Below are 15,684 nucleotides of genomic sequence, written 5' to 3'. Positions count from 1 at the left end.
AGAGCGGGAGCAAAACTGTTTGAATATTATATTAATCCTATATTATCTTTGATTCTTGACTTTATTAGTTTCATGGTTTTAGTAATAGTGTGACTGTGAAAATCGGCAATATCTTCAATTCATTTGTTACTCTTATTTGAGGTGGCGGCGGGGGCGGTTTTTACACCAGTGGAAGAAGTTCAAAGAGCTTTGGTGGTTCCATGGGATATGGTGGAGAGGGTGGTAAAGGATTTCTTCAGGGTGGAGTGGGTGGAAGGGCCATATATGACGCTATCGTGGGTGGCTTTGGAGGAGGTGGTGGTTCTTACGGGTATGCAGCAGGCGCAGGAGGAGGAGGCGGATACTCCGGGGGGAGCAGTGGAGATAATGAATTCGATTCCTGTGGGGGCGGAGGAGGGTCCTACAACGCTGGAAAAGATCAGCAAAGTGAATGTTGTTATAATGCAGATGGCCATGGTCGGGTCACCGTTACATTGCTGTAACAGGGATCACACCTGTGAATTTCACAAGCCATACATTTGATTTTTTAAAGCTGCTAGCTTGTATTGGTTGCCCTTGGAAATAGAAAGAGTGACAACCTTGAGAAAAAACGTCTTTAATCGTCTATGAAAGGAAAAGAAAATTCACGGAGGCAGAAGATGTAGTATTATCATTTTGCTGCTTTGCTTTTAGTGTTTTTTTTTTCCTTACTCGAGCAAGAGGGTTGATCGTTCCAGGTTCTCATTCAGTGTAATGGAGTGAAAATGCAGTCGAAGGCCAAGGAGAAATAGCATTTTATTGTTTGACGCTTCTAAGTGCAAAATTATTAATACAGTTCGAGGGAGAGCTATTCTTTATTCCTTAGGATTTGTTATCAAATACCAATCAAACTTCTCCTTTTCGGAAATACACGATTCTCTTAATTACTTTTATTTACAATTAGTACACAATCGTCACTAACTGAAAGACCTGCCCGGTTCATGAACTAAATTACCCAAAAGCTTTCTACTCCAAATATTAACCCCTTGCCAAATCAAGCGGCCTGGTCATAGTCGGTTCCAAACTTGTCACGCCACGCTATAGTCTCGAGCTAAGACCGTTGTGTGACATTGGTTTCCTCAAGCTGCGAGGAGGAGACCCTTGAAATTTGGGGATTGAGAAATTATCGGAAAGCAAGATTGAAATATGCCCGGCTTTTGTAATGCAGATTTCATATTTACTTTTTTTTTTTTCATTGCTTGTGTTCTTCTTTCATTTGGTTTTTCAAACAACTAGACAGCAACCCTGACAAACAAGAATGTCAAAATATGAGATAATTATAACTGGGTCACGTATACAATATGGAGTACAACGCAAGACAACACGGTTTACGATTATAACAATCACATTTTTAGCATTTTGGGAACTACGACCAGTAACTGAAGCTGGAAAAAAACTGACAGCGAAGGTTGTTTCATATCGAAGAGACGAACGGCCTGTTAAAGTAAGAGACCATCTCCCTTAGAAGTACAGCGACGCTTATTTCTTCTTAAGTACATTGGAAAGCAGTACATTTAAGCCTGCGCTACACAACTACAGCGTTGTCATTTCTTTCATGATCCAGGGCCGGGATTGCGCTGCCGTTTGAGTACGCAGCTGAAGGGGATTGGGAGCCAGTATCAGACACAGACCTCATCTGGCGCTTGACTTCAAACACCTGACGAAAGGAAAAATAAACTTTAACAAATTGCTTGATTTGAAAAACTAATTCAAGAACATAAAATTAGATACCACTCAAGGAGAACTGTCTTCCTGGTGCGTATTGCGACTGACGTCTGATTAGTAAAAAACCAAAAACAAAACAAAACGAACAAATGAACAAGCTACAAAAAAAAAAAAAAAAAAAAAAAAAAAAAAAAAAGACAAAACAATTTAAAAACTAACAAATGAACAAACTCCAAAAAAAATAAATAAATAAAAGACACAAAATAAAAACAAAAAACGAATCAAAACGAACGACAAACAAACAGATTTAAACTAATCTGGTAAGTACATATATGCCGCTTTTGTGCAATAAAACAAACTAAATCCGGGCAGTTTTGAACCGTACTGAAATAAAACAAGTTCGATTTCATCTGACAGATAGAACAATTTTCAATTGGGAGACAACAGTGATCCGGGATTCCTTTGTTTTTGCTGACCTCGCTCTGTGATTGGTTCAGAAAACTCGCGCCATCCTCTTGACAAATGAGACGCAAAACGAATGCCAATCGCGGCTAGGTCACCCGGGTTTTCCCGCGCTTTTAGTAGGTTGCCTGATTTTATTATGAGTTGTCATTGGCTAGCCATGTTCTTCTTTGTTATGATCGGACATAGCAAGATATAATAAACTGTTAATAATCTCTTAGCCAGAGTGATCACTTTGGTTTTGGTTTTTCAATATATCTTTTTAGTTAATGAGCTTTAAGTCAAATGAACTCAAATACCTCACTGATGGCTTGACGGAAGCAGTAGAAGTTGTAGTCTATCAAACCTACGACAAATATATAGACATGTTGGAGATGAAAAGAACAGGTCATAATCAATAGCGATCCAATACGCGCGTTTCTTGCCCTCGGAAAGATTGGAGACGAGAGGGGAGAAGTTTGTCGTGGTCTAGCATCAATAATAGTCGATACTGGACCCCTCGCATACGTCTCGCCGATGTGTGATTTTAAAGCTTCATACTTTCCAGCATGAGAAGAAACACTCATGCCCACCCGGAAAATAATGAAGGCCTACTTGCTGGCTAGAGAAATCATAGCGACAGGGTTAAAACTCTGTAGTCAGTGCTTTTTGGAAAGCCAAATGCAAAAAGAGCCAGGCGCAGCTGACTGACATCTTGTTTACAGCATCACAGCAGGTCGCGCAAGCATGGGACAAGCAACTTGATATAAAATCACAGCGAAAAAAAATGTATTTTGATAAACTTCCTGGTCACGTTCGCGTTTATTTATTGAAATACCATAACGCGTATGTTAAACCCTTTGCCACCTTAGAGGTCAGGAGAATAAAAGAAGTGACCATCGGCTAAAGAAGCCCTTGATTGTTAAACAAATTCTCCTTGTGAGCACCCAAGGAAATGTATAGAGAACAGTATGGAGAATATGCATAATGATGTTAGGGTGTCATGGGTTAAGAAATTTTCAGGTTTTAATCCGAAGAAATAATAATATATGCAAGAAATATATCTTATTAACCAGGCGCGAGAGCCGCACTGGGAGAATATAGGCCCGAGGTCTTGACAGTACGGACCGAGCGCAGCGAGGTCCGTACAAAAAAGACCGAGGGCCGATATTCTTCCAGTACTGTCCCGAGCAAGCTTGGTTAATAAGAGATTTATTACACGACTGGAGTTCAAAGGGACACAAGTGCGGTATCATTCGGGACAGTGCCCGGTCCAATACTTAGAGAATATTGACCGCCAATAGAGCATTTTGATTGGTTGATTTTAGTTATTGGCCCTCTGACTGCCCGAGTCGTGTAATAAAAAGGAGTATTCAGCACTTCTTTCATAATTAGACGTTCTCAAAATTAAACAGAGAATAACATCCATTTACATACACTGTACACTGTACACTGACCTTTTTTCTCGAAGTTGTCTTCTCTTAAAATGCAGACCAAGGCAAGGAATCTGCGAACAAAACAGTAACCTTGAATTGTTCCTGAATACAACAATTGACAAAAATGTGATCTACTTCATCATCAAAGCTCGAAAAAGAAATGTTACTCGCACGTTAACTTAAGTTAACGAAACTGCAGGAAAAAAATCATACCTCATGCTTTTCAAATACAAGTTAAATTTGGCGCTCCTTCTAACTGAGCTTTGAGGCATACCTAAGTTGGTTCTTTGTCCCGGAATATACTCGACAATAACTGCGTTATGTAAACCGCAATTAAATTTGAAAAGTTTTTATTGTAGAATCTTTTTCGTAGCTGTCTAGTGCGCCCCTTCTTTTTTATGCAAGTAGGTCATATTTAGGTTGGAACAAAATTTTCAAAATATTATTCACTTAGTGGTCATATGAATGAATGCTTCTTGCCTGAATTTGGTCGAGCCGAACGAGTAAACGTTTTGCGTTCGGTCCTTATGTCATGACCTTGAGTCGAAAATTTCCCTTCCAGCTAGGTTCTCGCTCAGTCAAGAAGTACATACATTGTAGTATGACAGACCATTAAAAAAAAAAAAAAAAAACATGCCACGACTTTACTGAAGTTGCAAAGAAGTAACAAACTACCTTATTAAGCAAAATTTTGACAGCAGGTTAATCAGTTCGCGATTTTGAGGTGCGCATATTTCACGACACCTGAATTCCGCGATTTTGCGAAAATTGTGTATTTTAAAGGTTCTTTCATTTCGCGTTTCTGAGTAAGACACAGCTAACCTTTCCTTGGCAATATTCTTTAAAAAGTCCTTTAACCAAATCAAACGACTTCATCGAAGGAACAATAACATCAAAATTACCAAAACCGTAACAGTAGGACTAAAACGTCACTAGTAACAATTAAACGGTTCTCACAATATCCCCAAGCAGTTCATGCTTGCTATTTTCGCGCCATGTTGTGACACAGGAGGGAGGAGTTAACTCTGTTTCCGGAGGAGCAGGGGGAGGAGGAGGAAGTTTCGTGGTCAATGATGACAACACAGCACTTTTAATCGGTGAGTGACTAAGCATTAATTTTCATTAATATATACTAAAAAGATGGATATGGTTAGAAACCCTCTTTGATGAGCCACTCAAATTCCGAATATCTTTTGCTATTCACCTCCGAGCCACTCGCGCGGAATTTGCGCCCAAAAATGCTGTCATCGTTACAGGAATAACAGGATTTAAATCATCTTTTTATGGTAAATTATTCCCATGTTTGAGCGCGTACTAAAACGACTATTCACCTCCGAGTCAGTGACAAGCGATGGATATTCGCATAGCCGCTTCCTAACCAATTTCTGTTCGAAGTAAACCTCTCATCGAGACAAACCTATGCGCGCTATGCTTTTTGTTACAACCTACAACTCCGCCACACCGGATCTCGAAGTCCTTGTGAAACAGTATCCTATCTGAAACAACGCAAACTTTGTTGAAATAGTTTCCGCGGCAGGATCAGATTGTCGCTTATCGGAAAGTGACATTGTTTAAAATCTTTCTTTTCAAAGCGAATATATATGGACTATCAAGAAAGACATCAGATTGAATTATCTAGCGTAAAGTCTGTGACAACTTTTTCAAAAATAAAGAAACATACTTGCCGGAGACCCCTTTGACTTTGAAGAAAACTTGCACAAGCTTGTATACGATTTTGTTCAATGAGCATTGTTTTTTGTGACACATTAGGTAAAAGCGCTCAAACATGATAAGTATTTCAACCACAATTAAAACATCGATGAAAATGCATCATGCAGATATTATTTTGGTCAACATTTCTTATTTTCTTTCCAGCCGGTGGAGGTGGTGGTGTCGATAAAATGAAAGGTGAGAGCCCGCGGTGTCACGGGTCAGGCTCTAGCGATGGAAACGCAGGATATGGTGGTTCACAATTCCAGGGAGGCACTGGAGGCAAGGGAGCTGAAGAAGGCGACAATAATTACTCTGGGGGAGGTGGTGGTGGATTTGAGACTAACGGACGCTCAAACCAAAATTTCGGAGGCGCTAAAGGGACAGGTGGTGAAGGAGGGAAATCATTTTATAAAGGTAATCAACGAATTAACCGTTGTAAGTCATTTTACAGATTGATACGGCCGCTTGTCGGGAACAAAGCGTAAAAGTGTACACGACAGCTCCAAAAAAGGGATTATGGTCACGGTCACGCGGTCACGGTTCCCTGACCTCGGGATTTTTGCGAAATTTTTAAGAACGTCACTGTAATGACTAAGCAAGGCGGGTTTAATTTATTTTTATACTTATTTGGGAGTAACTTCAGAATACCCTGCCACTCATTTACATGTTATTGAATAAGAATAGCCTCTATTGTGAAGAACGAAGATAACACAATACAGGCTATTCTTATTCAATGACATGTAAATGAGTGGCAGGGTATTCTGTTATTTGACCTATCAAAATTCCTTGATCACCGGATACCTAGACTGGCGTTGGAGATTGTCGCGTGCGCTCTTGTCCTTCTTTTTCGTTCTTTTCCGACGAGGTGCTATACATAAGGGACTTTATATTCTAAAATAAAGATAATTTACAGGTCCCTGGAGGGAACTAATCGAGAATAGAGGCATATTAAAACATCTGAAGAGCCTCGATATGATATCCTCCTAAAAGATTCTTCTCAATTTTTTCATTAAAACGAGAAATCTTTGTGCTAGAATTTTCCTGAAATTCTAAAAAAAAGCAAACTCCTCATGCTTTGTAAATATTTTTAATTATCATCGAGTAAAGCTTAAACGAAATGGTTCTATGGATAAATGACACACGTCAATTATTTTACAGGTGGTGTCGGAGGCCGATCCAATCAAAATGAAGTGGAAGGTGGATTCGGTGGCGGTGGCGGACCAAACGGAGCCGGTGGTGGGGGTGGTGGTGGTGGTGGCTACTCTGGGGGTGCTAGTGGTAGCCGATCTAACTCCTGTGGGGGAGGTGGTGGATCGTATAACAGTGGTAAAGAGCAGTCCAACCAGGCTGGCTCTAACAACGGCGCTGGTTACGTCATCATCAAACTTCTCAACGTCAGATAGTTCCATAATGGGATTTTTTACGTTAGAATTTTCAAACTGAAAGCAGTCGAGCTTTTTTTTCTTTTTTGATCGCTTAGAAATGACAGACAATTCTTTTTACATTAGGATAGTCCCAAGAGAAAGATAGTTTCTAATCATTTTGAAATTTTAACTTTAACTTTGTTTTAAATGAACAATGAAGCGATTCAAAGGTTCCACGAAAACGAAATAAATGCAAGTAGTCTTCATATCTTACCCACATAACAGCTGAGTTATGGTAAACTTCGCTGAAAATTGCCTAAATCGTACATTGGAAAGAAATGCATGCAGGTTCAAAACAATCACAAACGTCTTATTAGTTCCCCAATAATAGAAACCCAAATTAATTGCTTTTTCTGGATCAGACATATTTTCTCTTTGAGGTCTAGATGCTCTTTGTTCGATTCTGATTTTGACCACCGTGTTGTAAGAAATTAAAATTGTCGCAGAATAGAAACAAAACTCGCTCACCAGTTGAAAACTGGACAGATTGCGGAAGTGTGAAATATCTGAAGGGTCTTCTTCTCTCTTTTAAAAACGTTTGATTATGAGGACTAACCAGTTCCCACGATGCTTAGAGACATTTTTTTCTACTTTTTCGGTGCATGTTTCTTACGCTTGTTCGGCCTTCTGAATTGTCCAGCATGCCTTCTTACTACAGATCCTGTACTGTTCACTTTGTTTCTCAAAACAGGATCCAAGACCCTTGTTGGAACTGGCAGGCACTGATATCTCACTTTCAGTTTCCCATCTCTTCCCTGTCTTAAAACAGAACAGAAGACGGGCTGTTTGTGCCCGATGCTCTCTTGAGGTGCTCGATCATTTTGAAAAGCTTTAGTGGTGCACTGTTGCTTTATCCTTTCCGTTTCCTGTTCTTGCAAATCGGTGTCGTTCATTTTGATTTCCAGAATGTGGATCATGCCGTTAATTCCGTATCTTAAGACCACATCTCCTGATTCGGAAGCTCCTGAAATTGGTATACAAAATATGGGTGACTCCAACCTTTTTCTAGAAACCAAGTGACCAGTCCTCATCTATTCATCCATCGCCTACGGGGATAAAGGGGAAGGCTTTTTACCATGTCATGGTATAATTTACCCGATTACCTTGCTCCCCATAAGGCTCTGAATGTTTGATCCGCCCTCTCATTGACAGTTCATGACAGTCAATTATCTAGAGTCCCCCATTAATACTCTGTCGGGGATGACTGGTTCCCCTTCCGTTCTCCCTAAAAACTATGTGATCATTCGCCCCCAAAGTCACCCCCTCCCCCCAATATCACCCCCTCCACCCAAAGTCATCCCCTTCCCCCAAAGTCACCCCTCTCCACCCAAAGTCACCCCCTCCCCCAAAGTCACCCCTCCCCAAAGTCACCCTCTTCCCCCCAAAGTCAGCCCCTCACCCCAAAGTCCCTCCCGTCTCCCCAAAGTCACCCCTGTCCCCCAAAGTCCCCCCTCGCCCCAAAGTCACCCCCTTCCCCTTACCTAAGTGATACGTAATGACTTGTTCCTAAATATAATAGGACATCATGATGGTTTCCTAATACAGAAAATACTCGAAATGGCCAACCCACGCAGTCAATAAGCAAGCAAGGATATTTTCTTTGTCTGACTTCATTAAGAAACCAGCAGAAGCTGAACAGACAGTTTGATTCATTTAATATTGTGCATCATCCCTCCCTCGTCATCCTCACTTTTCAAATCCACACCAAAAGTTCTACTAGATGGCATTTCTCGGAAGTATACACAAAGATGAGTTTCTGGTATATCAAGGAACTCTAGTGTATTCTCCACATAGCATCAAATGAGACTCTCCTCCACGAAGCGCTTATGAGAACATTCTATGTTCAGAACTAACTGGCCGACTTCAAAATAAAAAAAATAATGATAATGATGATAACAATAATAATTATTATAATAATAATAATAATAATAAGGACGTTTTTGAGAGAGCTAAAGAAAAAAATAGAATATACGGGTATGATGGCTACTATAGATGTAAAAGTGTACTTGCCTATAAGTCTGAACCAATCTCGCCAGTTAATTTTAACTAATAGCTGGTGACTTAGCTACACTGTCTCATCACTTACCCCCCTGTTCTCTCCCCCCCCCCTTTCCCCACCACGTAGGACACTTTTCATGGAACTATACACCGAATCGAAATATGGCGTCCGATTTGAATTGCCATTGTTCTGGACTGACTAGCCCCTCTCTCACATGTGACTATCCTTTTGTGTTTCTACGTCAAGACGAGGCTAGTAAGTCCAAAACAATGGTAATTGAAATTGGACGCCATATTTCGATTCGGTGAATATCCTGTAAGAAAGAACTTATAAATAGGTGACGCCCTAGGCACATCCGAATCACATATAACTTACTTGTATGAACCAGTTGCTTCCGCGTGTCACTAGCTGTCATGCATTGATAAACTGCGACTATCATGACGTCAGAAGGGATCTTTCTTCCAACAAAACTCAATTCGCATTCTGCAGCTTCCGTCCTATTCATCGGACGGAAACTACGCCGGCATTCGGCCTGAGACTGGGCAGAAATTCCGGGAAACATATGATTTGCTTCGACTGTTCGCTTCATCTTGAAGAGGGAGATATCCCTTAAAATGATTTTTTTCGCCAGATGATCTTCGCAGGTCAGTTTTAAGGGGGTACCGTAAGACTTTGCTGAGGATACAAATGTCTCCATAAATAGCAACAAAAATTACAGCAATGTTTCTTTTAGAAATAATTTGGATATATCAACAAAGTTGAAATGGTAAATTGGCCACCGTAACGATTACAAAAGATGACGTTTCGAGCGTTAGCCCTTCGTCGGAGCGAAGGGCTAACGATCGAAACGTCAGCTTTTGTAATCGTTACGGTGGCCAATTTACCATTTCAACTTTGTTGATATATCCAAATTATTTCGTTACTTCCACCGACGCAGCCTCAAACAGTTTCTTTCGAAACTATCAGTCTTTATTTCTTTTAGAAAGTAAGTTAAATTTGCTTCTCTGTTTTTTTCTATTTATTTTGTTGTTAATTTTTGTCATGTTTTGCTTTTTTTGTTTTGCTTTGTTTTTTCAACCTCAAGACCACCATGCTCAATCGTAAAACTGCTACGACGCAGACCCAAACTAATGTCGATAAATAAAGTTAGAATTACCGAACTAATCAATTCACGAATCGGGAACATCTCGAACAGCGTGCCCAAACAATACTAGAATTGTTCTGAGTAACAAAACTTTGGCGCCTGTCCCCTCCTATATAATAAGAAGAATTTCTTATTTTCTATATCCTCACTTTTTGTCACTCTTTAAGATTATAAATCGGATGGAAATTAAACCTCTACAAAATCTCAAAGCCTAATGGTGGCCCATGAGGCAGTTTTGTGCTTTGTCTGTTAATAGACTCGAATACAGTGATCGCATTGAGCCAAATTCCTCTACACATTTAAGTAACAAAAACAAAGAACATATAATACTCTTTTCATGGAAGTACACTTTAAACGCAACAAAGCCACGGTTATAGCGCGAATTTATAAATTATTTAAACACCTCGACGGACATTAATGATAGTTCAACAAAAATTGTTTTGCCTTTTTCTGAACTGTTGATTATTAAAACAGTACGAAAATAAAATTTTTAGCTTACCGATGAGTGCGCGAGAACCATGTTGCGAAACGGAAATAAAATTTGACCTGCTACTTGACTTCAATCGAAGATAAACGATTAGAATGGACCAAAGTTCACGTCGCATTTTAAGCTTCAATGTTCACACTTGAATTAGAAGATTTTAAACGAAAGCATCAATAATCCTAACAACGTTTTCAAATGTCTTTAGATGTGGCGAAAATTGCGACATCGGCCAAATTTTGAGGAGTCGGTGCCAAATTCAAATGAAATCTTGTCTACAAACTACACCCGTAAACTGTTTCTTTGAAGAAAATGGCTTTGAAAGTTTGCAGGTTGTTCATTGTGTCAAGGGTGGGGAAAAAACGCGGGTACATGAGATATCTATGCAAAGAACTACCGTACAACGTAGTGAAATGGATTCATGAACACCTTAGCTTAAGAGATCATCGAATCCTAATTCAATTGTGCTTTTGCAACACCTAGCTGAAGCAATCAAGCTTGGCTTTTCAAGCTTTATTCAATTCATATTATGAATTCATATTATGAATTAAGCTATTCCTACTGCGTTTTAAGATTCCAAAGAAGAAGTTTACTATTTAAAATTTATCTTCCAATGTACTGAAAATATGCGTTATTGTTATTGAGGTCAACATTGCTGGATATTATCCCCGAGCTTTTTTATTTTTTTCCTTTTTTTTTTTTTATTTATTTTTTCCTGCGTTTTTATGGACCGAGACGAAATCGAGGTCCATAAAAACTTCAAAAAGGACCAGAGGCCGTGCCTCAGAGGCTTCCAAATGATGGCTAAAGAAACATTGCGTATTTTTAACCATGAAGTTGTCAAGATATGCAAAATTTGTCTAGAAAAATGTCTACAAGAAAAAAAATATCTTAGTCCGCTCGTCTAGTTTGGCGCGTGTTAGCAGAATTTTCCTCGTCCCTCTGACCCTTTTTATTTCGAGGAAAACCAATTTGAGCACCCCCTTAGTTTAAATGTGTGACTCTTGGTCTCAGTCCTGTTATACTGACAGCAATTTAGAGAACACACGGCTTGAACGAGAAATTGTCTTTTCGTTCAAGTATTGTAGCCAGCGAAAATAACGCACCAAGAATGAGATGGGGTTAGGGTTAGGGTTTGCTTGCCAAAAATTGGAAAATGTTTGAGTTCCATCGCTCTATATAGGCCAGATCAGATCGACCCAGCGCTAAATGGCTAAATATTGCTGGAAAGGGTTGTTGATAATCTTGTTCGCTTGTAAAAAGTTAAGTTAATATATATTCCCCTTCATCATTTCCTGTGAAGCTAAGTTTGATTACACATTCAATTAATTCTCTTCGTGGGCCTCGTTGCAGGGAGTTTAAAAGGAGTTCACTAACCGACTATTTTGGGTACACTTTTGGTACAGTTCGGCGGCATTACATCCCCGTCTAGTTTTTCCATTAGTATCGTTGGTTCGACCGGGTCTCGCAAAAAGAACTATAACTCGACCAAAACCGCTTCGCATCCGGTGCTTACAAGTGTTGAATGATACATTGAAACGCTACTATTATTAATGTTCTTAGGTCAGCTGGGGGGTCGTAAGCTATAGCTTGGGCGGACGTTGTTACTGATGTATGAAACAACCCAATCGCTTCAGCAGACACGTTCACAGGATGTTTCTCTCATGACTTCAAACAATAAGCAAAAATCATCGCCAAAGAAGGGAGTAGGGAAGCCACGTCTGTCTGACGCAGAATTATAATTTTTATTCAAAATCAAGCAAAATAGTGATTCATAGCTATAGAAACGGCTACAGAACATGGCAATCGAGCCAGTAATATTGGTGCTTCATGACCTCAAAGACTAAGTAGCAAGCAGAAATCCTGTGCTCCTAAAATGATTTGCACAGTTCTGTTTTATTTTACAATAACAAACCGCTGGCTTCCGCGGAAATGCTTCGCGTGATTTGACGTAGGCGCGGGTCAAGTAACTGAGGTCACATATGATGTAAACAAGCTACAGCAGAAAGGTTTCAAATGGAGATGGTACAGATCCTTTTCAATCTTGCTTGAGAAACATTCTAGGGGCCCCCAAAGCGCTTCAGCTGACTGGTTCACAAATTCGCCCTTTCGACGTTGTTTCTCCATTCGCCATGGACAACAGCATACGAGAAAAAAATATGACCACTAGAAAGAGAGACCGCAGTGAAGTACTTCACAAGTGCTCCTCTACGTTCTCTGTTTTTCTTTGGTTTTTGCTCTATTTGCGAGAATTGAGACTGTCGCTCGGGATTCAAGGACAATGGACTCGAAACTCTCGCTGCAAATTCAGGAAATGCGAGACGTTCTGAAAGAAAGCTCAGTCTTTTCCAGCGGGAACGAAAACCTAGACATCTCAAATGGTACGTGATCGAGAACTTGCTCTGATTTTTTTTTTCCAGTTTTTATCCCGTCTTCTTTTCTTGTGTATGTGTTCTTTTCTAAATAGTATACGGTATCTGTGTTTCTTCTCTGAATAATAAATAGTAGAGCAATGCGATTTCGAGCTCGAGAATTCTATCATATGGTTAATAGCGCTTCATACTAATGACGTCATGAAATTTTAGACCCCCCGCGTGACTCAGACAAGCAAACTCCACTTCTTTGAGAGCTACAAGGGAAATGGCGAGTAGTTCGCTTATTCCCTTACAGTTCTGACCGAAGAGGACGGCGTTCCTGGCTTCCAATTTGAAAGGAAACCGGAAGAATACACTGTAGACCAGCTAAAACGGTGCTTAAAATGTAGGGGCTTAAAATTAAGCGGTAAACGAGAAGATCTTGTACAGACTGTGTGAGATGCGGCAATTATCACATCCTTGATCCGGCAATCGATCACGGAAAATGGTTTGCTGCCAAAGTTCTTGAAGAAAATCATCTGATGTAAACAATGTAAAAAGGGGGTTGACAGGCCTACACGACTCCCCAGAGCATGCTTAGAATAGCCTGTTGAAAGTTTGGCCCTCACGAGTATGTCTTTGAGCGATCGCCCTCTTTTGCAAGATACGAGCGGCGGATTTTTGTATATTTCGCTCAATACTGGTTGTGTTTCTATTAAATACCAGTTCATGTAGTTTATTATGCAGTTGTCATTGAATAATTTCTGTTTCTTTGACGCTGGATTTTCTCTTTCTTTCGGTGCTTTCCTCTTAGGAGCATGTGCTCAACTTACTTGCGCTGGTCTTAGATTTTTACTCAGTGGATCGGGAAATTCGGCTGTTGGACCTTTTTCGCCGGGCCAGTGAAGAGCACAAATATAAACTAAGTGTTTCTTGTTATGTTTTTCTCCGTAAAAAACTCACGCGAACAAGCCACTAGCCAACGCTTGCACTTTACCATGTCTTGCGAGAGTTTTGGAAAAGAAATGAATACTTTCTTCCCCGATTACTTTCACTCTGAGTGATTTTGGCCATCTATCTGCATATCTTGACTCTGTCTTACACTCACCCCAACAACAGTGTTTGGTACCAACCATGCCGCTTCCTTTTAGAACGCCAAGTCATTTTTTGACGAAATTTTCCGTCGTTTTGTTTTAATTTTACAGCTCTCGCTCATACATTTCCTTAAGCTGGTCGCAATGTTTGTCTGAGTCGGTGCGGGGGGTCTCATAGGTTATCACGTAACAGAATCTATTTTTAGTAATAGTATAAAGCGCTCTTCATGGGCGACTAATCTAATTGTTTTGTTATCAATTATGTGTTCGTTCAAAACTTGACAGGCTCATGTATCTGTTTAATTCTGTCTACAGCCACACAGTATTAGGCTAGTAGCTTCCCTCGTTATCTAAGTAAATAAGTAACGAATAAGGAACCCAATCAGACTGCAGAAATTGTGTTAGAACGATACCAAGATTTATACCATATATTAATACGTTTATTAAGGGGGTTCGATTCAACTATCAATGGTTTTTTCTCTATCCAGGAGTATCTGGGCTCGAGTACACATGGCTTAAAATTGTATTCCATTTTTACAATAGCCTGATCCAGATTATATCGTCTGCTACAATGGGTTAATACCTGAAATCTAATCACTCTCAAAAAATTATTTAAAAATATGTCAATCTGGAATGCAGCCAAAACATACTTGAAACATAAGTCAATAGTTCTAGTTTGTTTATTTCAGCGATGATCCGAGACAAAATTCATGTCGTCCGTCGCAGCGTGGATACAGTCAACGGCAATGAATCTATTAGCTACCGTGACCTTGGAGAGGCTATCAAGAAATACGTGCGATCGATTATGAAAGAATATATTTGTCAAAGTCCAGACAGGGTTTGCGTGGCAGGGCCCCCTGGATCTACAGGCGTTCGTGGACTTCCCGGAAAGAGAGGGCCTAAAGGAATTAGGGGAAAAAAGGGAACGCGAGGAGTTATGGGGCCTCCGGGAAAACCGGGAAAGCAAGGTGTCAAGGGAGATATTGGGCCTGAGGGGGTCAAAGGAGAGAAAGTTAAACATAGTCATCATAATAATGATAATGGCAAAAGTAAAAGTTAGCAATTCATATGAGAAGTTTAAAGAGCGCGAGAGAAGCACAAGTTTGCTCGAGGCATAGCCGAGAAAAACTCCAACTTCTTGAGTGCTTTGTAAAATTCCAAAGTGTATCTTAATTAACCTTGTCATATAGATGCACAAATACAGGCACGAACCAATTGCTTTATAGCATAGTGGACCATCTTTTGCATGACGAATAATTTTATTACAATTGTGATAATTGTGTTAGATTTACCAAATCAGGTGCAACCCAAAAACTCCAATTAAAAAGCAAGGCAAAGGGCCAAAGATTTATTCCAATAAGGGCTAACTGTGTTGTTTGAAAGCGAAAGGCGTAAGAATGTCTTGGGTGTACGAGACCAGTGCAATAAATAAGCATTGCTGGAATTGTTGTTTACTTAAGTTTATAGCATGAGCATTGTATAACGTTGTGTTAAATATTATAAAAATTGTATGGTTTACAAGAAAAATGTTTTATTAAATAAAACCTTTAGAATATATCACCAATTGAAAATAATATTTACCGTTCCAAAGAACAGTTCAAAGATCACAAACCCTGACTTAAAGTCAGAAAGTTCATTTCTCACCTTCCAGCCGTGATTCGTCCGCATCGCGTTTGAGAATGAAAGCGCAGTTGAAACGCTAACTCTGACCGAACTTTGTCACTTTTTGGGTTAGATGTCCATTGCTATCTGAATCATCTTGCGTAACCATTTTCCTTTTGAGATCATTTTCAATCATAGTGGAAGCTTTGCATTCAAATGCAACTGCAAACACTATGTTTTTGACGCGCGGGAATGCGTCCATAGAGATTTTTCCCACGATGGCTCAAAGAAAATTAGAAAGGACAAGCACGTG

At 39.9% G+C, this 15,684-nt stretch overlaps 3 protein-coding genes and 1 pseudogene across 4 annotated transcripts in view; 3 read left to right on the top strand and 1 right to left on the bottom strand.

Annotated features, from left to right (window-relative positions):
• LOC111338912 (uncharacterized) overlaps positions 1-1,889 on the top strand; it is a 10,128-nt gene extending 8,239 nt beyond the window's left edge. The window contains exon 6 of the mRNA XM_088749002.1: positions 142-1,889. Within this exon, the coding sequence (XP_088605128.1) occupies positions 142-482 (341 nt within the window). The 3' untranslated portion in view covers positions 483-1,889. The remainder of the gene's footprint in view (positions 1-141) is intronic.
• A 2,659-nt stretch (positions 1,890-4,548) lies between these two features.
• Positions 4,549-6,919, top strand: LOC148737186 (uncharacterized). The gene is made up of 3 exons (XM_088749098.1): positions 4,549-4,657; positions 5,436-5,687; positions 6,432-6,919. Exons 2-3 carry the CDS (start codon positions 5,462-5,464, stop codon positions 6,674-6,676), a joined length of 471 nt encoding a protein of 156 aa, XP_088605224.1. The 5' UTR covers positions 4,549-4,657; positions 5,436-5,461; the 3' UTR covers positions 6,677-6,919.
• On the bottom strand, positions 6,347-10,977 carry LOC148737185 (uncharacterized). The gene is made up of 3 exons (XM_088749068.1): positions 10,340-10,977; positions 9,072-9,371; positions 6,347-7,661 (listed from the first exon to the last, which is right to left on the bottom strand). Exons 1-3 carry the CDS (start codon positions 10,443-10,445, stop codon positions 7,285-7,287), a joined length of 783 nt encoding a protein of 260 aa, XP_088605194.1. The 5' UTR covers positions 10,446-10,977; the 3' UTR covers positions 6,347-7,284.
• A 1,306-nt stretch (positions 10,978-12,283) lies between these two features.
• On the top strand, positions 12,284-15,324 carry LOC148737184 (uncharacterized; annotated as a pseudogene). Its single transcript, XR_015996724.1, has 2 exons — positions 12,284-12,702; positions 14,459-15,324. The product of XR_015996724.1 is annotated as an uncharacterized LOC148737184 (transcript).
• Positions 15,325-15,684: the final 360 nt, after the last annotated feature.

Source organism: Stylophora pistillata, chromosome 2, assembly GCF_964205215.1.
Source record: "Stylophora pistillata chromosome 2, jaStyPist1.2, whole genome shotgun sequence".
Lineage (NCBI taxonomy): Eukaryota > Metazoa > Cnidaria > Anthozoa > Scleractinia > Pocilloporidae > Stylophora > Stylophora pistillata.
The sequence above is the reverse complement of the archived record's forward strand: the minus strand, read 5'-3'. Positions and strand labels throughout refer to the sequence as shown.

Bases quoted from the DNA above. Each gene is read 5' to 3' on its own strand.
- LOC148737186 (XM_088749098.1), top strand. From the start codon at position 5,462: ATGAAAGGTGAGAGCCCGCGGTGTCACGGGTCAGGCTCTAGCGATGGA. The intron at 5,688-6,431 runs GTAATCAACGAA...ATTATTTTACAG, and splicing joins AGGGAAATCATTTTATAAAG to GTGGTGTCGGAGGCCGATCC.
- LOC148737185 (XM_088749068.1), bottom strand. From the start codon at position 10,445: ATGCGACGTGAACTTTGGTCCATTCTAATCGTTTATCTTCGATTGAAG. The intron at 9,372-10,339 runs GTAAGCTAAAAA...TTGTATCCTCAG, and splicing joins TGGTTCTCGCGCACTCATCG to CAAAGTCTTACGGTACCCCC. The intron at 7,662-9,071 runs GTAAGTTATATG...TACCAATTTCAG, and splicing joins GAAGCAACTGGTTCATACAA to GAGCTTCCGAATCAGGAGAT.